General features: G+C 48.4%; 2 protein-coding genes across 5 annotated transcripts in view; one reads left to right on the forward strand and one right to left on the reverse strand.

Annotated features, from left to right (window-relative positions):
• Nucleotides 1–2,048: 2,048 nt before the first annotated feature.
• LOC147315706 (echinoderm microtubule-associated protein-like 6) overlaps nt 2,049–25,427 on the reverse strand; it is a 67,693-nt gene continuing 44,314 nt past the window's right edge. Inside the window, exons 17-45 of one of the 4 annotated variants that reach the window (XM_086258692.1) lie at nt 21,716–21,821; nt 21,046–21,139; nt 20,862–20,962; nt 20,426–20,628; nt 20,238–20,349; nt 19,332–19,459; nt 17,923–18,064; nt 17,674–17,826; nt 16,927–17,058; nt 16,338–16,426; nt 15,994–16,170; nt 15,442–15,676; nt 14,922–15,048; nt 10,279–10,357; nt 10,074–10,203; nt 8,655–8,753; nt 8,429–8,509; nt 8,137–8,157; nt 7,144–7,317; nt 6,853–7,061; nt 6,607–6,764; nt 6,144–6,258; nt 5,867–6,055; nt 5,535–5,707; nt 5,303–5,465; nt 4,991–5,094; nt 4,737–4,890; nt 4,375–4,475; nt 2,049–3,795 (exon numbers count right to left, since the gene is read on the reverse strand). In XM_086258692.1, coding sequence (XP_086114818.1) covers nt 3,771–3,795; nt 4,375–4,475; nt 4,737–4,890; nt 4,991–5,094; nt 5,303–5,465; nt 5,535–5,707; nt 5,867–6,055; nt 6,144–6,258; nt 6,607–6,764; nt 6,853–7,061; nt 7,144–7,317; nt 8,137–8,157; nt 8,429–8,509; nt 8,655–8,753; nt 10,074–10,203; nt 10,279–10,357; nt 14,922–15,048; nt 15,442–15,676; nt 15,994–16,170; nt 16,338–16,426; nt 16,927–17,058; nt 17,674–17,826; nt 17,923–18,064; nt 19,332–19,459; nt 20,238–20,349; nt 20,426–20,628; nt 20,862–20,962; nt 21,046–21,139; nt 21,716–21,821 — 3,774 coding nt within the window. In that variant the 3' untranslated portion in view covers nt 2,049–3,770. The remainder of the gene's footprint in view (nt 3,796–4,374; nt 4,476–4,736; nt 4,891–4,990; nt 5,095–5,302; nt 5,466–5,534; nt 5,708–5,866; nt 6,056–6,143; nt 6,259–6,606; nt 6,765–6,852; nt 7,062–7,143; nt 7,318–8,136; nt 8,158–8,428; nt 8,510–8,654; nt 8,754–10,073; nt 10,204–10,278; nt 10,358–14,921; nt 15,049–15,441; nt 15,677–15,993; nt 16,171–16,337; nt 16,427–16,926; nt 17,059–17,673; nt 17,827–17,922; nt 18,065–19,331; nt 19,460–20,237; nt 20,350–20,425; nt 20,629–20,861; nt 20,963–21,045; nt 21,140–21,715; nt 21,822–25,427) is intronic. The other 3 variants (XM_086258695.1, XM_086258693.1, XM_086258694.1) reach the window with 3 other exon arrangements.
• On the forward strand, nt 22,294–24,934 carry LOC147315707 (uncharacterized). The gene is made up of 5 exons (XM_086260147.1): nt 22,294–23,218; nt 23,365–23,677; nt 24,063–24,205; nt 24,577–24,656; nt 24,878–24,934. Exons 1-5 carry the CDS (start codon nt 22,294–22,296, stop codon nt 24,932–24,934), a joined length of 1,518 nt encoding a protein of 505 aa, XP_086116273.1.

Consider the following 25,427-nt stretch of genomic DNA (forward strand, 5'->3'; position numbering starts at 1 on the left):
CAGGACAGCTACAAGCAGTGTTGCCAACTCCTCAGTAAGGAAAATCGCTATTGGTTGTCCTAAAAGTCGCTAAATGACGTCATCGCCTAATTTGCATAATTGGTCATGCTAATCTAATTGTAACCTATGTTGTTGGAGAGAGAAATAACATCGTGGAAGAGACATAAAGTGAGTAAAAAACGTCCTAAATGCATTTAGAGTTTATTTAGAACTACAAATTAAATTTCTTTTAGCAATTATTGTTTTTTCTTAATGTCACAATTCCAACCCTGCTCCTTTACCCGGGCTTGGACCGGCAAAAGTGACCCGAAAAGGCACTCTGGTGGAGTTACTTTGTGTGTGTGTGTTTATAAGTAGTTTTAAACCTTGTGATCCACAAAACAGCATAAGAGTAAAAGAAGAACTGACTGCGTTACAGCACCCGCTGCTTGTTGAGAGTAAAAGCGATACGTGCTTTCACGTCCTTTTTAGCGACTTTTTTTTAGAAACAAAGTCGCTAAGGGGTCTGATATGGGCTCAAAATGTGGTCATAAATATTTTGTACTTGTAAATCGGTTTTGTACTTGTAAAAAAGATTTGTGTGTGTAAAAAAGATTTGTGTGTGGACTTAGCCCAAAAAAACCCCTGCAAGTTACAAGTACGAATTTTGACCCTATTTTTCTTCCTTTAAGCTGATTGGTCAATGTCATGTCAATCACAAATTAAACAATCCAATCAGAGGACAGATGGGTTTGGCTGTCGGAGGGGCGCTTTTTTGAACTGCAGGTCCTTGAAGGGTAATCTCTATATAAATATCCGATAGCAGCTAGGTCCCCTAACTTTCAGCAGCTGTTGAAAGGATAAAGTTGTGGTATATCAGTGGTTAGAAACACCATCATTACTTTAGGATTAGTTTAACACAAAGTCAGGGCTGACCCAGGACCATTGCTGTGAGTCACAGTGCGCAGCATAAAAGTCCTTTCACATCGGACGCAGCATGTGCTGCTAATGCTAACTGCTAACTAAGAGCAAAGGATCCAGAATTTGTTGCTGGCTGCTGGGCTCTGTGGGTTTTTGCAGCAGCTCTACCTGCACTAGATGCACCTGCTCCTTGTTGTTTTTATCTCTGACTTTATGTGAACTACAAGAGTTTGTTTTTTTTGCTGGTTCTTCAAATGTTCAATAAAAACATGTATGCTAATTCATAACGAAGACTGTAATGAAGACTGTCATTTCCAAAACACTGCCCGCCCCCACCCCGCGGTCCGCAGCGCTGTTGAAAAGGCTGTGGAAGTCCCTGTATAAAACATGTAGACCTGTGACACAAAAATCACCAAACTCGGACGACCACAGACTGTTTTCCTTCGTGGTGATGAAGGAAAACGCTGGGTTGGCATGTAAAAGGGCATTTATTCCCTTCAAAGACCTGCAGTTCAAAAAAAGCGCCCCTCCGACAGCCAGACCTCTGTTCTCTGATTGGATTGTTACATTTGTGATTGACATGACATTGACCAATCAGATGAAAGGAAGGAAAATAGGGTCAAAATTCGTACTTGTAACTTGCAGGGTTTTTTGGCTAAGTCCACACACAAATCTTTTTTACACACACAAATCTGCAAGTACAAAACCGATTTACAAGTACAAAATATTTATGACCACATTTTGAGCCCATAGTCTGAAAACTCGCTAAATATAGCAACAAAGTCGCTAAGTTGGCAACACTGGCTACAAGTACCTGGGGATCCCACAGGCGAATGGGAACCATGAAGAGGCCGCTAGGAAAGCTGCAACCACCAAGTACCTGCAGAGGGGCAAGTCCTGAGGAGTCAGCTGAACAGTAAGAACAAGATCCGGGCTATCAACACCTGCGAGAGCTTGAAGGATAGACCGCTGCAGGGGCGAGATACAATTTGACAGAGCAAAAACTACGTAATATATTTTTATATGCAAAACTTTATAAGCTGCTAAGGAGCTACATATCCATCTATATTCAGCTTTGAGGGTCAATACTGTGTGTGTGTGTGTGTGTGTGTGTGTGTGTGTGTGTGGATAAACGAGTCAGCAGTCGGTTGGTTTCTCACAGGTTTTTTTTCGTTCATGGTTACACACACAGACTCTTTGACACGTTTCACGACAGTTACACGTTAATAATCCGACACACAGACTCGTCCACGCTCCGAGAAACATGAACACGTCTCCAAATATCTCTTCCTGCGTGTTGGTACGATCACGAAGCTTTGGATGTTTCACGTCTTTCAAACAAAAAGCAGCAGCAAAGCAAAAAGCTTCTTTTTTTAAACGTCCATTTTTGGATGAACATTCTCAGTGTAGCACCAGACAGAGTACAAAAAAGAAAACACGAGTTCAATTATGGATTAAAAACAAATAAATCGAGCATATGAACCTCGTCCAAAAGAAACAAACACAGGTAGAAAGATCCGGAAAGGCACTTAAGTGTGACGATGTCCAACCACAGATGCAGTGAAGGCGCTGACATGAAACGTGACCGTGAGACTTTTTGTTTTTTCAGACAAACTTCACAAAGTTTCTGTAAATATGAAACTGCATTCGATTATTTTTTATTATAAAGCAGTTTAACGTTTCTGTTTTCTGCATAAAGAAATCTTAGTTTGACCAGAACGCCCGCTCGAATCGGCTCATTTCAACAACACGTAATAAGATGCTGATTGCATCAAAACCAAACAGAAACCAGAGCAACGTACCAGCATGACCTTTGACCCCTCCTGTAGTGATTTCATTTTGTTTCTCGTAGTTTTTATTTTGCTTCATGTCGGTGTTTCGTTTTTATATAAACAAAGACTTTTGTGTTTTACTTGAAGATAAAAATGAATCCACCTCAAAGAAAAGAAAACAGAGCGATGTAATAAATCTTTTAGTTTAGTCTTTTCTTTTTCTTTAATTTAATGACATTTTAATTTCGTTTGCTGTGCCGTTTGTGTCTTTGCGTTTATTCCTCCTAATTTAACTTTAACGTCTCTTTTTATAGTTTCTGTTTCCTTTGAAACTTTGACAGATGCGTGTGAATTTTATCGTAAATGACTTATTGCCAAAATAACCCCTGAATGTAACCGAGTATCTTCAGGTTACCGTTTGCGTCTGAAGATGTTAGAGAAATAGTTCTTGTGTGACACTTGTGGGCCTCCGTACATTCGTTTGAAGCCGTTTTAATTACCTTCAGCGCGGCTCAGTTAGAGCTGCCTTAAACTCTGATTTCTGCTCAGTTTTGTGGAAGCAGCAGCTTTGAGCCGACTGGAATGTCTTAAATGTTCAAACCACTGCGACGACCCAACGCAAGGCCTTATGGGTAACAGCAGGTGGCAGAAACCGTCCAACAAGGTCATCCTGTGGGTTTTGGTCAGATACCAGCTGATGGATCCTCTGAGTCATGTGATCCATCAGGAAGGTTCCCGCTGAGCCCTGCAGGGGGCGCACTGACGTGCAAATCTGAGCGTGTGGTTGACCAAAGTGAGGGAGGGGTCTGTCGTTTGATTGGTTTACAGCTGTGCGCTCCCTCACTTTATGAACCTGTTTGCACAAATTTTAATGTTTTTTTCACTATGTGACCAAAAAAGAAAACGACAAACATGTAAACATCAGCTGATAGAGTCCGCGGGTTCTCCCGAGGCTTTGTGTTCATGTCCATGCATCCGTCCGTCGTGGAGGGTTAGTCGCAGTCTGGCCCACGTGGCGTTGGAGGCTCGGGCCGGTTGTGGGTTCGACTCCCTCTGGATCCACTTGTGGTCTGTTTAAGGCGCTGTGGATCCGAGTGTTTACAGACATTTCCACACAAACACACTGAAACACACAAACAGGCATTCAAGGAATTTTGTGTTGTCAACTTCTGCAAACTGTAACAAAGACTTTGTCCACCAGGGGGCAGCGTTGCCCCTGCGACCGCTGCGCTTTAACTTCCTTTTAGTCCCAGTTTCCTCTGCTTTAAACACGAAGTTTAAACTGGTTAAAAAAACATCGATGGGCTTGTTGCACCACCTTGTGTTGCAGATCGGTATTACGCAAACGTAAAGCCCGCACCTATTTAAACTTTACCTGAAATCTCTTAAACACGAACAGAGGTGTTGGATACAAGTCATAACTTTCCTAATCTTAGAAGATATTTTAACAGCGAGCACTTTGAATTACATTTACAGGCTCACAGCAAAAACAGGTGGAAAACAGGTGAGACTGTAACTGCTGTAAGAATCTGTTTAGAAGGCGTTTGACTCCGAAACCATCAATAAAGACACACGTGTGAAAACCAAGGTTCATGCGCCCGTCGCAGCATCTTGTCTTTGTAGTCAGAGAGAATAAAAACAGTTTTATTAGTTTAATCTCTCCTGAGTGCATGGTTGTGTTACTGATCGGTGATCGGGTTACCTGCAGTCGTCTCCTCCTGTGCTGATCACGTATTTGTCGTCGTGGGAGAAGCGGATGTTGGTCACATGAGGCGAGTGGCCGAGGTAGCGCTTGTGTTTGGCCTGCAGACGGAAACGAAGCAAACGTGCGTCCGTTTAATCAACTTAGTCCTGGATACAAAGAATAAACTGAACCTGAGCCTACAAACACAGAAGTTTGATATCCTCAGAGATCAAAAGGTCAAAAGTTTAACTTCAAACTTGCGACTTTGTTTCTTTCCGTTAGTGCTCATGAAGCCCTCGACTCCTCGACTCCTTCATTTATTTCCTTTCCCACCTCCGAACAACTAATACTGAATAAATGAGACGTGGCCACAAACTCACAAACTTCTCTGTGCAGGGGAAGTCGAACAGTTTGACCAATCCAAAGTCGTCGCCGGTGACGATGTTCAGGCCGCCGTGAGACACACACGCGCAGCTCACGTCAGCTTTGTCGGCGTTTCGAGGCCAAATCCCCAAAACTTCGTCTCCCAGGATGCTGAAGAAGAGACGACAGAAAGGGCGAGTCAGCGCCGCGGCTCGTTGTCGGGTTAGCTCGGGGGTCGAGCGGGCGACCATGAGCCGTGTTTGTGCGTTACCTGGTCCACGTTGCCCAGGTGATTCTGTCGATGGCGATCGGGTCGCTCACCAGCTTTCCAGAAGGAACCTCGAACACCTGCCGCTTATAAGCTCCCGTGGACACCTGCAGGTGAGATTGTGATGCACGCGTCAGCAGAACGAGTGTGTGTGTGTGTGATCTGTAGCTGGACCGAGGATGGCCCGGGGGTTTTGTAGGGTGTGTGTGTTTTTTGTGTACATATACATGTAGAGCAGTTGTATCACAGCACCTGGTGACTGTGGGAAGGAAGAGCCCCCGTCTAACAGGAAGAGACCTCCAGCTGTGGGTGTACCTGTACGTAGCAGCTGTCAGCAGAGAAGTCGAGCTGCAGGACGAAGGCGGGGATGTCGCTGCAGTAAACCAGCCGGTTCAGCGTCGGCCCTGCGCTCACGTCGTACACGTCCACCGTGTTCTCCACGGAGCCGACCGCCAACAGCCGCCGGTCGGGACTGAAGCTGCGCACAGAGTTCAGTCAAACAAACATCCAGCGCTTTCATTCTTCGCTCCCGCTCTCGCTCTCTTACCGGATGTCCTGGACGGTGGCGCTGCGGTCTCGCTTCTTCGCCCACATCTTCAGCGAATTGGAGAGGAGGAGGAGGAACTCCCCGTTCTTCATCCCCACCGCCAGCATCTCTCCGTCTGCGCTGTAGCTGACGCAGCGAGCCGCGTGGCCGACGCACACTTTGTTCAGCAGTTTCTAACCAGAGAGAGAAGATTTCTTTAACCAGCCCTCGCTGCACCACATCACGCAAACCTGCAGCAGCGCCTGCTGTTTCTAGCCCTCCTCCACCCCAGCATCCACCACCACCGTCCTAAAGAGCCTGGACTCCAATCACTGACATATGTATGAATGCACCTTGTCGGCGAGGTCCCACAGGCGGATGGTGGCGTCGTCGCTCGCCGTGATGCAGAGATCTTTGGCTGGATGAGCGCCCAGACCCCAGATTCCCCCCCGAGCGTGACTGTCCAGCAGCAGGTTGGACGCCGCGTTCTTCTCCCCGACCTCGATGATTTCGCCGTCTTTCGTCCCCACCAGGATCTTACCCTGAGGAAGACGAGAGGCCGAGGCGATGAGGAAGACGGACGGGTGATGGCGGAGGAGGAGGAGCGGGGAAAGGATGTCGAGATCTCACCTTGCCTCTGCAGACCGACCGCACGCACTCCACCTGCTGCCCGGTCTCCAGCTGGAAGGCTCGGCATCGTTTCATCTCCTGATCCCAGAGCTTCACTGCTCCGCCCTCCTTCGTCCTGACGCACAAACACACAGTTTTTATTTTCCATTTTTTCCACGAAGGAGAAAACAAAAACTGAAAAACTAGAAACAGCACGAAAGAGGAGGTTGGGTTGCAAAGGAGCTTGCAGACTGAAACAGCTTAAACAGAGGACCACGAATGAGGCCATCACACAGAGATCAGCTGATCTCTGTTTCTGTGGCGACGTCCGTCCACAGAGAATTGGCGGCTTTCAGGAAGTAGAAAACTTCCAAACTCATGGTTGGTCCCGTTTTCATGACATCATATATAAACATCCTTTTAATAAAATCTGTATTATGAAGATGGTTCTCGATACAGGTGAAGCGGTCGGCGTGTGACTCACGGCCTCTCCTTTCCACCGGTGACGATGAGTCCGTCTCTCAGGGTGGTGTACATGGTGAAGACCGGCCCGGTGTGAGCCTTCGCCACCACCCGCAGCAGGTAGTGATCTCGCCACACGTACACGTCCCCGTTAATGGCCCCTGTGAACGTCAAGTTATTCTGCAAACGTGAACACAGACACGGTCAGCTTACGTGCTTCGACTGAACGACGCTCCTGAGGGGCCCCGGGGCGAAGCGGCGAACTCACCGCACCGAAGGCGACAGACAGCATCGTCTGCATCCTGCCGTCCTCCAGCGTCCCCACCACGCCCTTCTTGTACATCAGCGCGCCGCCGGCCAGCGTCCAGAACTTCACGTGTTTGATTCCCACCGACACGAATTGAGCGTCCGAGTCGGGCCGAAACTCCACCACGAAGATCCGGTCCGGGTGTCCGGCTTTCCCGCACGCTCGAGATCCTGCAGAGGAGACACGCCTTGGTTACCATGGTTACTGCCACCACAAAGGGACGCGAATCAAACCACGCTGAAAGTCTCTGACCTTCCTGCCAGCGCCACACCGTGATGGTGTGTTCAGGGTCCACTCCGACGGACAGCAGCAGCTTTCCCGTGGCGCTGAAGTTCACGTAGCCGACGCCTTTGCTGTGCGGACAGCGGAGGATGGACAGCGTCTGCTTGCCCATGGCGTCCCACACGTGGATCGAGGGGGTCGTTCCTGCGCGGAGACGAGCGAGTGTTTATCGCCGTTACAGCCACAGGCAGCGTCAGCACGACCACAGAGGGATAAACTACGACAGCGACACAGAGGGGTCGGTGCAGCCGACAGACACCCTGAAAACCAGACGCTGTTTCACCGCCACGCTAAAGCGCTCGCGCCCCATTTATTTAATCCGAGCGTTCGGGTCAGGAAAGCACGACGGCACAAGAGTTTGCGTTTGGTACTCGAGTACTTTAACTACTCGTTAAACAAATCGAATGAGTTCAGTTTGAGACGAGCGTCAAACATGCAGCAGAAACATCATATTGATCGATCATCGAGGAAAATCCAACAAACTAACATCAGCCCGTCAGAAATGAGTCACTTCAATCATTTAATGTGGTGAAACTATCCTGTGTTTGTTGATACAAAGTTACCCAGGAACAAATATTTATTTAAATGTGTGCAAAAAACAATGATTAAGAATATGAGACAATATGAAAAATGTGTTAATGCTGACGCACTGCTGGAAAAGTAGAATTTTGAAGAGCTTTTAAAGTTTTTGATTAAAAAAACAGAACTTTTGTATAACATGAATATATTTTAAATATTTAATGAAATTTCTGAACATTTATCAGAAAAATATTACTTTTTTATAAATGTAAAAATTTTGTTGAAAAAAACGATTAAAAATGCAAAAATATTTTGTTTAAATTGTTTCTTTGCATGTTTTTATGAGACGTAGCAGTAAAAACCAAACCGACACGTCTGGTTGAGTCGGGCGCTCTGGGTTTCAGTTTGCTGTGATGGGAGGCGTGCGGGTCGTTTGTAGTTTACCTGGGAGTTCACCGCCGTCACCTGAGGTGTTGTGAGAGCGATGGTGACAAATGAGGCCGGCCAAAAACACACACACAAAGACAACAACATGAAAACCTGCAGTGAGTCACAGCCAGGCAGAAAAAACGTTTCATTCATCCTGCGTCTGCGCGGAGCTTCGACGTTCCTGACTGCGGATCGCTTCGGCTGCTCTACGGTTCGATACCAAAACAACAAACTCTGGGACGTGAAGCTCTGCTTGTGTTTCCTGATTGGCTGAATTAACCCCACTTCCTGTATTTTAAACGCAGACCTCGAGGAGAAACTGTCGCGACGTGACGCCTCACAGCTGCAATAAGCGTTTGCTCCCTGTCGGTGAGTCGGTCAGTTTCCACTGTGTCAGTAGAAATAAAGCAAAGCAGGCGGGTTAAACAGGAAGCAGGGAGAGAAAGCGGGACTTCTCTTTAGTACAGTTAGTGGAGGAAAACACGGCCATGCTCCGACAGCGACACGCCACACACACAAACACCGAAGCGTACCGATCTGCCCGGTGGCGATGATGTTCTTGAATTTGGGGTGCTGGTTGACGGTCAGACACAGGATGTCGTCCGTGTGCTCCAGGTAGAAGCTCTGAGTTCCTGCAAAGACACGTAAACAGACACGTTTTACCTGCAAGGCACCAAATAAACTCCAGTTCTGGCTGAAGCTCAGTCGTCGCTTCATTCAGCACGAGTCACGGACACACTCGTGGTGTTTGTGGGGCTGCAAACGCACACATGCAGGTGAGCTAACGACACGGTTTCGTTCTAATGGATGGTGCTCTTTCTGGTGATGTCGTCAGAAGCTGTGCTTTTCTTGTGCAAAGCTCCGCCCACACTGCCGGAGATCAGCAATCTGCTGCTACACGACAGCGACGGGCGACACTGACAGCAATCAGAGTTTGCTGATTTTAAGGTGCTTTTTTGGACCCAAAGCAAAAAACACAGGATGGCAACACCCAGGCACAAATCTGTGACTTTGTGTACCTGTGACGACTGCGCTGAGTTTTGTCTGTTATCAAAGGAGCGTAAGTGGTCATTGAAGCGTGCAGCACGCCGACCACTTTCCATCCAAAGGTGATTGCACAGCTCACCCGAGCCGGGTCCTGGTCTGTCACGTCTGTCATTCTGCAGTTAAACTGCCGTCCTGCAGCATCCGTGTCCTGATTTATGGACACGTGATCTGTGAGGCTTTGGCCGCACTCTGAATGTGCATCTCTGTGCAGCAACAAATGTGTAATTGTGGCTGTTTCCTCACAGCTGATCGCCGGATTGTCACAAACAGACTGCATGAAATTGCCAACTTGAGCCCATTTAGCCACAAGCTGACAGCAGACACGTTATCGCCGTTTCATCACCGTCTTAATGCACCAAAGTTTGAAGACCGCCGGTCTCCATCTGCGAAGCAAAGACATCACAAGTCCACCGAACTCGGCCACGATCACTCTGTGCTGCAGCTTCCATCCACCTCAGTGTGGCTGCAGCATAAAACACGAACCGACCAATCGCAGCCGAACGGCTCTGTGAGGTAAGAGGCGTGTTTTTGTGGATGAGATCCGGTGGAGCGCAACATCTTTGCTTCCTGTGTGCGAGCAGGTAGATACAACCTGAACACGTTTCCACAGGTGTGCATGAAGCTGAGTCTGCTCAGCAGAAACTGTTTAACAACAACAACAATAATTTACCTGGTAAAACCGTTTTCACAAACATAAAAGCTTTTGAATATTAAATGTTACATCACTGACATCATGTTTCTGTGCAGCAGGTAGAAGGGGCACATGCAGAGATGCATTTACAGAGACTTTAACATCTTTCGGACACCAACGCCTGCCGACTGTTCGTGCGTCCGTCCTGCTGAAACAACCTCACGTTAGGACTCATCGTCCACGGCACGTCACTCAGGTGTGTTGTTTGTGTTACCGGTGCTCAGGCTGTGCACGATGGCGGTGGCGGCAGTGTGGTACACGATCTCGGCGCCGTCGTTGAGGTAGTGCAGGTTGTTACGACAATCGAAGCCCCGAAAACCAAAGACGTGGTCCAAGATCAGGTCCTGGAGAGGGAGAGGCGGACGGTGAACGCAGGGACAGACGGACAGACGGGCCGACGGACGGACGGACAGACTCACCTCGACCGGCCGCTTCTTCTTGGACACGTTGTTTTTCTGGAGTTTCTCGGGCTGCGGCGCCGCTCGGCTCACTGGCGGCCTGGAGGATCGATCAGCGTGTCAATGAATCGGTCGATGAGTCAAAGACAGAAAAACATTCATTTACATGTTAAAGGACGAGATCAGAGACACACGGGTGGAGCACAGACATGGAGACAACATGAACTACACATCGGGGGGTTAAACAGCTGATCCGGCGGTGTGCTGGTGCTCCGCCCTCTTTCTGTGAACTCAGACTAGCAGCCATTTGGGTTAGAGCAGCCGTTCTGCTTCTGACAGAGTTAAATCACTCAGATTTGTTAACGTTACAGCGTCACTGTGCTCTTTGTTGTCTGTTGGCGACTAGAGGGAAGAGGCGGAGTTTAATGCAACCTTTCACTAAACCGAGAGCGTCGACCTGCCGAAGCACCTGAAACCTACAGGAGGAAGGTTCTGCTACTATTCAGAGTAATAACTCTAGTAACTGTTGCAGTAATTGCAGGATTTTGCGGTGAGTGAACCAGGTCCACTGCATCGTCGATCGTCACGGTAACAACAGTTAAACTTCAGTATCCACTTATGAACCTGTTTCACCTGCACAGGTGCAACTCAAAGTGACAACAGGTGCACTGGAGGGGCAACAATGAGACCACCCCAAAAAGGAAATAGATTAGCAGGTGGTGGTGCACCCCCGTCAGCTCCTCCAGGATGGTACGGACCGTCTGTATCTCCCTGCACATGTGGAGGAGCAGATACCAGCAGACGTTACAGGAGCTGAGCTGCACAGGTGTCTGCTCCTCTGTGTGACCTCCAGCGGGTTACTCATGAGCACGTTTCTGACCAAACCGTCAGAGTCCACGAGGGCAGGTCCACCACCACAGCATCGTCCTCCAGCACGACTGGTTTGGACGTGGGTCCGCGGGGTCTGCACAGGCTCCTCGTTGGCAAATAAACTTTCGTTTTTAGCAACTGAAGCGAGACGTTATCGCTCAGTGCTGCGAACGGTTCATCAAAGCGCCAAAGCCGTAAGAGAAGTGGTGCATGACGGAGAGATGAAAGTGACCGAACAGGACGAAAATGCACTGAAACGTTTTCATGAAATGCCAGCGTGTGATGCGAACACGATGAAGAGGACGTGTACAGGCAGGCAGGTGTTACCTGGATCCCCTGGACAGCAGAGGGATAGAACCAAGGTAGAGCTTTAGAAACACACACAGTCACGCACTCTTATCTACACTTAGACTCAACACACACATGCACACACACATGCACACACACATGCACACACACATGCACACAGGCTTTCCTCCTCAGAGACACTGTGGCTAAAAGTACATGCTAACAAAACGCTACCATGCTGCTGCTGCTGTTTAATCCTCAGGCTGCCAGCCTAACATGCTAGTGCAGCTAACCGTGTCAGCAGGCTAACGTGCACAGGTACACCTGTGGCCTCACAGCAGCAGGTGCAGCCCTGTACCTGAGAACTTAGAGAGCCTGGATTACTGTTTATCAAAGGGAGACACAGGTGGCTGCTGCAGTATCATCGATACCAAACATCTGATAGATGTTACTCTGAAGAAAACCCGACTATTCTCAGCCGAGCTCCCCATAGAACATCTTTCTCTGCTGATGAAGTCCCACAGGAACAGGAAGTGACATCCTGTCCTTCCATCAGGTGAAATATTGTTGTCCCAAAAGCCTAGAGACCGCTCCCTGAACATGGCGGCTGGTTTTGTCCTGACACTCTGTGATCTCTGTGGTCTTACAAACACAGGTGTGTCCAGTCGGCTCACGTTACCTGCAGTCAGGCTCCGAACATATTTAGGCCAAAACTCGATCCAACATAACATTATGAGCACTGACAGGTAACACCAATGACACCTGTTAGTGGGCGGGGTCTGTCAGGGAGCGGGTGAACATTTTGTCCTCAAAGTTGATGTTAGAAGCAGAAAAATGGGCGAGTGTGAGGCTACGAGCCAGTTTGGGTCAGAGCGTCTCCGAAACGGCAGCTCTGTGTGGGTCTGCAGGGGTCAGTTTTTATGGTCCAAAGAAGGAACAGCGGTGAAGTAGCGACGGGGCCGTGGAGGCCGATGCGTGTGAGGACTGAAGCCTGGTCTGTGTGGTCCGATCCAACAGGCGGGCTAAAGCTTCATGCTGGTTCTGATAGAAAGCTGTCAGGCTGACCCCCGTCCCCCATTGAAAGCACCAACAATGAGAACTGGACCACAGAGCGATGGAGGAAGGTCGCGGCCTCCTTCCTCCACAAACAGGAACGGTTTGTGCAGCACAGCGACAAGTTTGAGGTGTTAACTCTAATTTTAAAAAGATCGCAGTCCAGTCGAGCCTCAGTGAGATGTGCCGGACAAACGAGTCGGATCCCCGGAGGCTCCACCCCACAGCTAGCAGGACCTACAGGACCTGTTCACCTGCTGAGTCCACGCCTCGACGAGTTGTGGTGTTATGTCTGATCGAGGAAGAGTTTGAATGGATTTGTAAATGAGAGATTTCTGCTTTTGGGCTTTAATAAATGATCCAAAGTGGCTGCAGCTGAGGTTTTAAGTGTGACCATCCACACAGTAAGTGTTGGCTCATACTTACTTGACAATGCCCTGCCTCCAGGGGAATTGCAAGTTAAAACACAGCAGAGATATTAAGAGTTTCTACGAGGCCAGAGAGCAGCAGCAACACTCAGGAACTAAGGGTACCACAGAGGGACAAAACAAGAGTTATCAGTCAGCACGGGCACCCTTTATCATTAAAGATTCTCCGGACTCTGAAACTTGGAGCCGCCCATTTTCTTCCAAATACCTGCAAGTTCTAGATTTGGTCAGAGATTCTGTCACTGAGGCGCTGGAAGAGAAGACGTGCACACCGGGAGCTTCTGTGCATGAACTCAGAGCACAGACCTGATGCTGCTACTCCACAGCCTGGAAAACCCCATTTCTACAGGCTGGAAAATCCTCACTTCATATAAACCCAGTCAAAGTTCCCACATGACCACCTCGCAATCAGCTGATTTAATGTTCTACAATTACTGTAGTATATTTAAAGCCTTCATGCACCCTGCAGGTCCACGGGGGTGGGCTCAGGTTTGTCCTCTTTTTAACCATCTTTACAGCTTTTTTGAGATGTCATAACTTTGTGAGTTCAGGAGAAATCTGCAGGGCTGAAAAAACATTTTTAAGCTCTGTGAAAATCTGCAACCAGATCAGTTTTACACCCACTCAATGACTTAAAACCTAAAGCCCAGAGCTCCCCGTGTGGGATAGGTGGCTGCTCAAAACAAGTTCAAGCATATGAAAGGCCCCTCAGTTATCTACATTTGACACCAGGCTCAGCTTCTTCACAATAATTTATAATATGGTAACATTTTAACAAATAAACCTCATTTGTCTTCAGAAGAAGGAACCTGGTTGGTGCTTAGATCGATCTTTGGTCTGCAGCTTTCTGACCCTGCAGACACATTTGTTCCTTGAAGGTGCCCTTTGTTGTTGAGTGAACTGTGAACACCGATATTACAAACGCAGCCAGAAGGATCCACTCAGCATGCAGAAGCCTGAGCATGCACGAGCACATCAGCACACGGGCGCGCACACAGGGAACGTCACCTTCACTGAAACAGACAGCGAGGATAGAACATGTTGGAAAGTCAAACAAAGCTCAAGAACTCGTTAAAGGAAATCACAGAGAGCACGAAGACATCCTGCACGTTTAAGAAACCGGAGAAGTCTGTGGAGCTTGAAGCTGAGAGGCTGTGTTAAAATGTGTGGTCCCAGTGTTTATTATGGGTTTGCTGTTCGGGCTTCGACTGCATGATTTCTTCTGCCAGCTCACTCCCAGGACAGAGATGTAATCTCACAGAGTGACCTCTGACTGGCTGGAGAGTTCTTGATTACGATTTTCTGTTCTTTAGCCATTTTGAACTTCTTTGAAGCTCTTGTTGTATTTTTCTGGTTGGATGTTTTCGCTGCTGTCAGCAAAAGATTAAGATGTGAAGATTTCATTTGTATGAGTTTATCACGTCCTGTGTTTCTCCCTCTTTGTCCCGTCTTACTGTGTTAGTGTCTTTGACTATTACCTGTCATCTTGCTCGGTCTCAGCTTTTGAGTTTCGGTGAAGTTTTGTTCCTTGTTTTATTTTAGAGCATTTTCTCTTCAACTGTCTCTGATTTTCATAAAGATTTATTTTGTTCATATATTAAATAATTGTTACAAATTTGGACAAAACAAGCTACAGATTTTTTTAAATGTCATAAAGTATTCTACATGATTTAGTTTGCAGTATTAGGAAGTATCACTAGTGTTTTTTGCAATGTGATGTTTTTCATTAGTGTGCGCTCAGATATGGGAGCCTTTGTCATATTTTACCAGCAACACTCCGACATGTTTTTAATGCACCCGTCCCAAAATACAGATCCTGATTCATTATGATGGTAAAAAACAGAAGTGTGTGTGTGCACGTGTATGTGTGCAGGTGTGTGTGTGCATGTGTGTGTGCACGTGTGTGTGTGTGCACGTGTGTGTGTGCATGTGTGTGTGCACGTGTGTGCACGTGTGTGCGTGTGCATGTGTGTGTGCACATGTGTGTGTGCACGTGTGTGCGTGTGCATGTGTGTGTGTGCGTACCTCTCCTCAGCAGAGAGCTCCTTCAGCTGTTGGTGAGGTTTGGTTCCTCTCATCGCTCTGATGCTGACGGCGTACATCTTCGTGGTGTAATCCACCGTCTTCTCGCGGGCGACGTCGCTGTCGTAGCCTTTAAACACACACAGTTACAGATCTGAGGGACGGCTTCTGGGTTTATGTTGGTGCTTCACTGAGAGGTCATGTGACACCTGGATCCAGACATTTTTGCATTGAAGCTTTCAGGCAGAGACTTTGTTCGTGTTTGTTTGGATGCATGAAGGTTTGTCTGTGTCTGCTTTATGATGTCACAGCTACGATAGCTGAGAGGTGGAGTACGGATAAAGGGCGACGCCATCGTGTTTGGTGCAGATCTGAACCTCGTTTTTTGAACTGTGAGCTGGTGCAGAGACGTCTGCTGAGTTTAGCACCAGCGCTGCTCTCTGTTCATGATGTTGCCGAGGCTACGATTAAAGACGAAACTGTAAACTTTGGATTCGTGTTTATCGAAACAATATTTTCAAACCTCCGTCCTCCTCGATGTCGTCATCCGACTCCTCGCTGTCTACGAGCGGTCGGCTGTCGCGAAACAAAGGCCCGTCCCCCTCCACGCTGACCACGCCTCCTCGCTCCCTCACCCAGATCATCAGGGCGGTGTCAGCCCCGCCCACCGTCAGGAGCGTGGAGTCATCCTGAGCCCAGTGGACGTTTGTGACCTGTGCGCTGTGGCCCACGTAACGCTTAAAGCGAGCGTACTGACCCTGCAGGAGGAAAGGAAGCAGGTCCTTAAGAGGAAAGGTACACACACTCAAACACCTGAGGTCAGAGGGGCACTCTGATTGGTCCTAACTTTACAGGAAGTCACACAAGTTATCCAAACTGACTTTTCTATCGCCACATTGAAACCTGGGAGGCTGTGGCTGAGAAACCGCGAGGCGAGCACTTCAGAACAATCAGACAGCGTTGAACCCAGAGGAGTCGCCCCCTGCTGGCCACTAGAAAGAATGCAGTCTTCTCTGTACAGTGTGTGTGTGTGTGTGTGTGTGTGTGTGTGTGTCGTTGAGGTTGTGTGTCGTACTCTGACGGGATAGCTGAACAGTTTGAGGAAGCCAAAGTCGTCTCCGGTGGCGAGCAGCGCGTGGTCTCTGGTGAGCGACGTGGCGTTGATGTCGGTGATGTCGCTGTGCGTCGGCCAGATTCCCTCACAGGTGGAGCCCAGAACCGACGTCCAGCCGGCCCACTCGATCCGCTCCAGCTGCACAAACACACACACAACACGACACACACGGGTCGTTTCCACACGTCAAGCTTTTCTGTCTCCGGTACGAAACAAACGGACTCGTTCACGCCGCTGGAAATACGTTGGAGGCGTGACATCATGAACCCCAGCTCCTCCTCCTCTCGCTCAGCATGCACACTGACCTCACAGTTTCTGATGGTTTGTCGTTTTCCTCGCGGGGCTTCAAAGAACAGCTGCTCTTTGGCTCCCGTGTTGACCTGCAGCAGTTTACCTGCAGCACAAAGACAGCAGAGAAACATCGTCTGGACTAAGAATAACGCAGCGGCTGAACGCGCTCGCAGATCTCGCCGTCTGCTCGCAGACTCTCTGTGCATCATTCAAAATTAGCATTTACCCTTTAACTTAGTCCTCAGTCACATTAGGGACGGGTCGGTGACCCCTGATAACCTCTGGTTGCTATGGAAATATGGACCAATAACCTGAGCGTGGTTGTTTTGGTTGGTAGCAGACAGCAGCACAGTTCGCACAGAAGACGCCAACATGTCCGCAAACCCTCGCCGGCTGCTCACCGAGCGAGAAAAACCGGAGGACGCTCGTCTCCAGAGGCCCAGCGTTTACTCTGAGGCCTTTACTCTGTTAAACAGCGCCCCCTGCTGGGCGGAGGGCAGCATCTAAAGTGTGAAATTATGATTTAACAAGCACTGCTGTTGTCAGGTGTGTGCAGGTGTGAGAGCGACTCGGATGGGAGAGAGAGAGAGAGCCGTGTGCTACCTCGGGCGTCCCAGTCGATGTGCGTGATGTAACTGGACGCTCCTTTACAGATGCCGACTCTCTTGCTGCTCAGCACGTTGTAGATGTCCACGAAGCTGTCGTGTGACGCCACCGCCAGGTATTTACCTGAGTCTGAGAGCACGAACACCCGGAACACACACAGTCTGTCACATGACCCACAAAAGATCAGATCACAGCAAATCAGCACGTTCATGGCTCTGCCTTTAAGTTACAACAGTTCATGTGCACAGCGAAGCTCACACATTTACAAACACGACAGCCGTCTTTATAAAACCTCGCAGCGTGTGTGCCGGAAGGTGGTGTTCTGACTGATCCTCCTCTTTTTGTAAGACAGATGTCAGGACAGGAAACTGTGGCTGGTTATTTTCACCCTCCATATCTACCTGCCTGACCTGGCAACACCTCAACAAAGAGCTGTGTTCATCTGGGGGGGTTCTGTAAAGCTTCTCCTGATGTGTTCGTCAAAGGGAACCGTTGATAAAAAAGCAGGCGGCATGTGATATAAGAGCCAACGGCTGCAGATGTTTCAGCTCATCGCTGCCACCAGCGAAGGAGGAGGAAACACATCAGCGGTTAGCACCGTGGCCTAGTGCGTTCTCCAGGGTGTCTCACAGTCCAGGCAGACACGTGTTAGCTTAACAGCTGATTTCAAAGTGCACAGAATGAAACATCTGCAGTAAATGACTGTATGTGTGTGTGTGTGTGTGTGTGTGTGTGTGTGTGTACCTGGGGAAAAGCGGATATCAGAAATGGCGTCACGCCGATGGTGGAAGCTCAGCAGGTCCTCCAGCGTGTCTGCGTTCACCACCAGCACGCCGCCGTCGCTCAGACCGACCGCCAACGCTTTCCCGTCAGGAGAAAAGGCGCAGCAGCGACCGCCTGCAACACGCACCAAGTATCCGATTACTGGCAATCTGGAGCTGTGACGCGTTCAGGGACATTAGTAAAAGCGGACGCCCGTCCCGTTACTCTGACCTCTCTTCAGCTTGCGGACGGCCACCATGCGGTGATTGGCTGACGTCTCCCACAGCCGCAGCGTTTTGTCATCGCTGACGGTGGCGCAGACGGGGAGGAGGGGGTGGGGGGCCAAACCCCAAACCTCGCCCTCCATGTGACCCTACACACACACACACACACACACACACACACACACACACACACACACACACACACACAATATTACCATGATGATGTGAACGTGCAGCAGGAACAGGAGACACATGACAGGAGATGGCATTACCTTGGCCTCCAGTAACACTGTGAGGAACCTTGGAGTCATGTTTGACCAGGACATGTCCTTCAACGCACATATTAAACAAATATGTAAGACTGCGTTCTTCCATTTGTGCAACATCTCTAAAATTAGAAATATCCTGTCTCAGAGTGACGCTGAAAAACTAGTTCATGCATTTATTACTTCCAGGCTGGACGACTGTAATTCATTATTATCAGGAAGTCCTAAAAACTCCCTGAAAAGCCTTCAGCTGATCCAAAATGCTGCAGCAAGAGTGCTGACAGGGACTAGAAAGAGAGAGCAGATTTCTCCTGTTGGCTTCCTGTTAAATCCAGAATTCAAAATCCTGCTCCTCACATACAAGGTCTTAAATAATCAGGCCCCATCTGATCTTAATGACCTTGTAGTACCATATCAGCCTATTAGAGCACTTCGCTCTCGCTCTGCAGGCCTACTTGTTGTTCCTAGAGTATTTAAAAGTAGAATGGGAGGCAGAGCCTTCAGTTTTCAGGCCCCTCTTCTGTGGAACCAGCTTCCAGTTTGGATTCAGGAGACAGACACTATCTCTACTTTCAAGATTAGGCTTCAAACTTTCCTTTTTGCTAAAGCATATAGTTAGGGCTGGACCAGGTGACCCTGAATCCTCCCTTAGTTATGCTGTAATAGACGTAGGCTGCCGGGGATTCCCATGATGCACTGGGTGTTTCTTCTTCACTCACTATGTGTTAACAGACCTCTCTGCACTGAATCATATCTGTTATTAATCTCTGTCTCTCTTCCACAGCATGTCTTTATCCTGTCTTCCTTCTCTCTCCCCAACCAATCACAGCAGATGGCCCCGCCCCTCCCTGAGCCTGGTTCTGCCGGAGGTTTCTTCCTGTTAAAAGGGAGGTTTTCCTTCCCACTGTCGCCAAAGTGCTGCTCATACGGGGTCACATGATTGTTGGGTTTTTCTCTGTATGTGTTATTGTAGGGTCTGCCTTACAATATAAAGAGTTTGAGGCGACTGTTGTTGTGATTTCATGCTGTATAAATAAAACTGAATTGAATTGAAATCAGGTCCACAGGCACCAGACGTCCCCTCACCATGGAAACAGGTGCACACACACACACACACACACACACACACACACACACACAGTATTCCCACCTGCACCAGCAGGGTCATGGGTCCGGTCTTGTCAATCTCCAGAACTTCTCCGTTTTTGGTTCCCACCAGGATGTGACCGTGACCCAGGGTGATGGCCCTGATGGACGGGTTGTCCTCCAGCAACAGTCCTGCACACACACACATCTCTGTATCGTCTTTTCTGGTCTCTGTTTCTGCTGTAAAGTCTCTCTGTAGTTGTTTTTCGGTCTGAGTTTCTCTAGTCTGCCTCGTTTCCTTTTTATAAAGATGAAGCTGCCGAAATGATTAAAGCAAAATCAAAAAGATCTCCCTGTGTCCTGGGCGATCGGGTTGGCTTAATTACTGTCTCTCTGTAATCGTCTCTGTGATCGGCTGAGCAGCCTGGACTAAAGGTGGCTCTTTCCAGTAACTGCTCTCTTTTCCAAACCTGGATATTTTTGCAGTTTCAGCTGCACGTCCACATGATGGCAGCGTTGGACAGAAGAGGTTCTGCTCCACAGGTTAAATATGAAACTCCACCGAGTTACAGAGCATCTCTGTGTTGTTAGGAGAAAAACTGAAAACATGAAGCGGTCAGTGGGTTTGAGTCTCACCTGTCAGGAGACGCCACAGGTGAGCCTGGTACAGGCAGCAAACCCACTGGCTGAGGCTCGTAGTGACACAGCATGCAGATGTTTAACATCTGGCTGAGTTTACACCACGATCACGTTTCAGCATCAAACGTTTGCTTATTGTTTATCTTTGTAAACATCAGCTCAGCCATCAGAGTCTTTAAAAACTGATGACATCATCAGCCGTCACGCCGCTCTCGCGTGCTTTGAGCTGCGTGTCCAAACAGAATCTCAGACTCTGATTGGTGGGATCAGGGCACAGTCAGTCCACCTTAAACGATAAGGTGGAGCTGTAATCGTGACTGAATCTAAGCACCTTTCGACCCCGGGGACAGCGCTGCTCTCTTGATGGCGTAGGTTTTCAGGCAGCGATCAAACATGTCGTCCCACAGCTCCACCACGCCGTCCTTCCCACCCGTCACAAAGCCCTGCAGACAAGCAGATGTCACTGAGTTTAAATACCTCACAGAGGCCGTGGGTGGGGTTCAGGTCTGCCCTCCTCACCTTGTCCAGGGAGAACGTGGCGAACACCGGCCCGTCGTGGGCCTTCACCGTTTTCAGCAGCAGCGGCTCCTTCCAGATGTAAACGTCTCCGGTGGCGGTTCCGGAGAACACCAGCGCCTCAGTGCGGCCGTAGCACACTGACATCATGGTCTCCGGCCGGCCGATGCTCCTAAAAGCGCCGCGCTTGAAGGTCAAACCACCACCTGGAGGACAGAGGGGAAGTGCTCCGTCACACTGTGACCTACAGCACCCTGCAGCAGCTCCTCTAGTGTCCAGCAGGGGCTCCAGTCAGTCCCCACAGACTGCCAGGGTAAAACCTCACACCTGTAACGCCTGTACGGGGCCGGCTCACCTGTTTAAACTGGTGCCAGTTATGGCGAGCGGCTGTGGGATAAAAGCTAAACGACAAAGTGAAACATCGACGCTGCAGTTTTACCTGCAAGCTGCCAGAACTTGATGTGTTTGATTCCCACAGTGACCAGTTTGTCCGTGACCATGGGATTACACTTCACCACGAAGATCTTGTCCTTGTGACCCCTGAGAGAAGACGGACAGTCAGTAACCGTCAGCTGCAGCTCTGTGCAGGTAAACGTTAAGGTCAGCAGCAGACAGGCGAGTACCGGGCAGTGGCGAGCTTCTCTCCTCTCTTCCAGTCCCAGACGACGATCGAATGTCCATCATCGATTCCCACCGAAACCAGACTCTTCCCATCAGCTGTGAGAGGAAACACAGATCAGCTGTTTACTGTGAGTCCAATCAAAGCTTTAAAATAAGCTGGCGTGTAAAACACACCCACAATTTTTCAGTCGTGTCGACCACAGTTTGCAGTGACGTCGAAATCTTTTGCAGACACAAAAATGTCGTGAACGCCTCCAGAGACGACTTTGTTTCATACGATGTTGACCGTTTTAGTATCTGTGAACTCTCAGGCTCGTTTTCTTAATGTCACATTGTCATTTACCTTTATTTTAATGCTTTTAATCAAGTTTTGATGTTTCCAGTGAGGTGGGAATGTGTCGTGTCCTGTGGATCTCTAATGCACTGTGCCTATAAAAGGTGGACTGAAGTGCGAGACGTTCACTCTAATTTGTCCTGTTTATTTTGTAAATTATGTCTCCATGATAGTCACAAAGGACCAGACAGCTGCTCCGCCCTCGTCCATCACCCCTGGTTTTACCAACATGGTGAAGACGCTCAGTTCTTTAAGTCTTTAAAGCAGGATTTTATCAATCACGGTGCTGCCATCCATCCTTATACACAGTGTGTACGTGCTCATATACACACACACACCTGAGAAGTCCAGCGCACACACTCCTCTCTGATGAAAGCCTTTGAGCAGAGAGAGGCACTTCAGAGTCTGGATGTCCCACACGTGGACGGCCGGGTCCCTCCCCACCTGCACAGCACCAACATTAAATGCGACGTTAAGAAGAAACAGCGAGAGGTTTGTGGCAGAGCAGACGAAGGTGCAGACGGTCTGAAGAAACTAAAGCTCCTGCAACACCTGCAGAACAACAAGTTTTAAATAGCAAAACATGAAACAACAGATAAGCTGATCAAAGCCGATTAATAATAGTCACGGCAACTCGGAGTGTCCAAAAAAACCTACACGGTGCAGTATGCAGTCCATAAAACTGGAGAAGTACTGCTTATCCAATATCCACCTTAAAATGATAAAAAATAGACAATCAGACAAGCCCATCCATCTATCAATCCATGCATCCATCCATCCATGCATCCATCCACTCATCCATCCATGCATCCATCTATCAATCCATCCATTCATTCATCCATGCATCCATCCACTCATCCATCCATGCATCCATCCACTCATCCATCCATCTATCAATCCATGCATCCATCCATCCATGCATACATACATCCATGCATACATCCATCTATCAATCCATCCATCCATCCATTCATCATCCATCCATGCATCCATCCACTCATCCATCCATCCGTGCATCCATCCACTCATCCATCCATCCATGCATCCATCCACTCATCCATCCATCCATCATCCATCCACGCGTCCATCCATCCATCCATCCACTCATCCATCCATCCATTCATCCATCTATCAATCCATGCATCCATCCATCCATCTATCAATCATCCATCCATCCATGCGTCCATCCATGCATCCATCCATCCATGCATACATCCATCTATCAATACATCCATCCATCCATCCATGCATACATCCATCTATCAATCCATCCATCCATCCATCCATTCATCATCCATCCACTCATCCATCCATCCATCCACTCATCCATCCATGCATCCATCTATCAATCCATCCATTCATTCATCCGTGCATTCATCCACTCATCCATCCATGCATCCATCTATCAATCCATCCATTCATTCATCCGTGCATTCATCCACTCATCCATCCATCCATCTATCAATCCATGCATCCATCCATCCATGCATCCATCTATCAATCATCCATCCATCCATGCATCCATCCATCCATGCATCCATCCATGCATCCACCCATGCATCCATCCATCCATCCATGCATCCATCCATCCATGCATACATCCATCTATCAATCCATCCATCCATCCATTCATCATCCATCCATGCATCCATCCACTCATCCATCCATCCATGCATCCATTTATCAATCCATCCATCCATCCATGCATCCATCTATCACTCCATCCATCCATCCATTCATCCATCCACTCATCCATCCATCCATCCATCCATGCATCCATCCACCCATGCTTCCATCCATGCATCCATCTATCAATCCATCCATCCATCCATCCATTCATCATCCATCCACGCATCCATCCACGCATCCATCCACCCATGCTTCCATCCATGCATCCATCCATCCATGCATCCATCTATCAATCCATCCATCCATCCATCCATCCATCATCCATCCATTCATCCATCCATCCATGCATCCATCCACTCATCCATCCATCCATGCATCCATCTATCAATCCATCCATCCATTCATCCATCCATCCATCCATGCATCCATCCACCCATGCTTCCATCCATGCATCCATCTATCAATCCATCCATCCATCCATCCATTCATCATCCATCCACGCATCCATCCACGCATCCATCCACCCATGCTTCCATCCATGCATCCATCCATCCATGCATCCATCTATCAATCCATCCATCCATCCATCCATCCATCATCCATCCATGTATCCATCCATCCATCCATCCATTCATCCATCTATCAATCCATCCATGCATACATCCATCCATGCATACATACATCCATGCATACATCCATCTATCAATACATCCATCCATCCATCCATGCATACATCCATCTATCAATCCATCCATCCATCCATCCATTCATCATCCATCCACTCATCCATCCATCCATCCACTCATCCATCCATGCATCCATCTATCAATCCATCCATTCATTCATCCGTGCATTCATCCACTCATCCATCCATCCATCTATCAATCCATGCATCCATCCATCCATGCATCCATCTATCAATCATCCATCCATCCATGCATCCATCCATCCATGCATCCATCCATGCATCCACCCATGCATGCATCCATCCATCCATCCATGCATCCATCCATCCATGCATACATCCATCTATCAATCCATCCATCCATCCATTCATCATCCATCCATGCATCCATCCACTCATCCATCCATCCATGCATCCATTTATCAATCCATCCATCCATCCATGCATCCATCTATCACTCCATCCATCCATCCATCCACTCATCCATCCATCCATCCATCCATGCATCCATCCACCCATGCTTCCATCCATGCATCCATCTATCAATCCATCCATCCATCCATCCATCCATTCATCATCCATCCACGCATCCATCCACCCATGCTTCCATCCATGCATCCATCCATCCATGCATCCATCTATCAATCCATCCATCCATCCATCCATCATCCATCCATGCATCCATCCACTCATCCATCCATCCATGCATCCATCCACTCATCCATCCATCCATGCATCCATCTATCAATCCATCCATTCATTCATCCATGCATCCATCCACTCATCCATCCATCCATGCATCCATCCATCAATCCATCCATTCATTCATCCATGCATCCATCCATTCATTCATTCATCCATGCATCCATCCATTCATTCATCCACCCATGCATCCATCCACTCATCCATCCATCCATCCATCCACTCATCCATCCATTCATGCATCCATCCATCCATTCATCCATGCATCCATTCATGCATTCATCCATCCATCCATTCATCCATCCATCTATCAATCCATGCATCCATCCATCCATGCATCCATCCATCCATGCATCCATCCATCCATTCATGCATCCATCCATCCATCCATCCATCCACCCATCCATATATCAATCCATGTCAGGGTCGCAGGGACCGTGTACACAAAGCTTTGTGGCCACAGACGACTGTCATCTGCACACAGGAGAATTTGAACATCCTCACAGCCCAGTGTGAGGTCAGTAATATACAAGCTAAATAACAGAGGCCCTAAAATCAATCCTTGCGGCACTCCAAATGTGCAGATTTGGAAACGTGGAGCATGATCAACAAAACTCAACTTTATCCAAATAAATACCGATTATGGATAAAACTAAACTGTCTTTAAGTCACAGCCCAGAGACCTTCCAGGTCCGTTTACACCACAGGTGTTGAACTCCAGGCCTCGAGGGCCGGTGTCCTGCAGGTTTCAGATGTGTCCTTGATCCAACACAGCTGATTTAAATGGCTAAATGACCTCCTCAACATGCACTGAAGTTCTCCAGAGACCTGGGAATGAACTCATCATGTGATTCAGGTGTGTTGACCCAGGATGAGATCTCAAACCTGCAGGACACCGGCCCTCGAGGGTTGGAGTTCGACACCCCTGCTTTAAATGCTAAAGTATCTTTCTGTTCAACATTCGATTGTAGCCTTAAACACAGCATCATCCATCACAGTCCAGACGACCACGTGACCGTCGGTCCCGTGTTTGC

This window comes from Aulonocara sp. 'chitande type north' Nkhata Bay, linkage group LG13 (genome assembly GCF_057382095.1).
Source record: "Aulonocara sp. 'chitande type north' Nkhata Bay isolate Kocher_YH1m ecotype deep benthic linkage group LG13, A_spYH_male_GT1.1, whole genome shotgun sequence".
Classification (NCBI taxonomy): Eukaryota; Metazoa; Chordata; class Actinopteri; order Cichliformes; family Cichlidae; genus Aulonocara; species Aulonocara sp. 'chitande type north' Nkhata Bay.

What these genes read in the sequence shown, in the direction of transcription:
- LOC147315707 (XM_086260147.1), top strand. Translation starts at nt 22,294, where the DNA reads ATGCATACATACATCCATGCATACATCCATCTATCAATCCATCCATCC. An exon ending in CCATGCATACATCCATCCAT is followed by an intron (nt 23,678 to 24,062) that starts GCATACATACAT and finishes TCCATCCATTCA; the next exon opens with TCATCCATCCATGCATCCAT. An exon ending in TCCATCCATGCATCCATCCA is followed by an intron (nt 24,206 to 24,576) that starts CCCATGCTTCCA and finishes TCATTCATCCAC; the next exon opens with CCATGCATCCATCCACTCAT.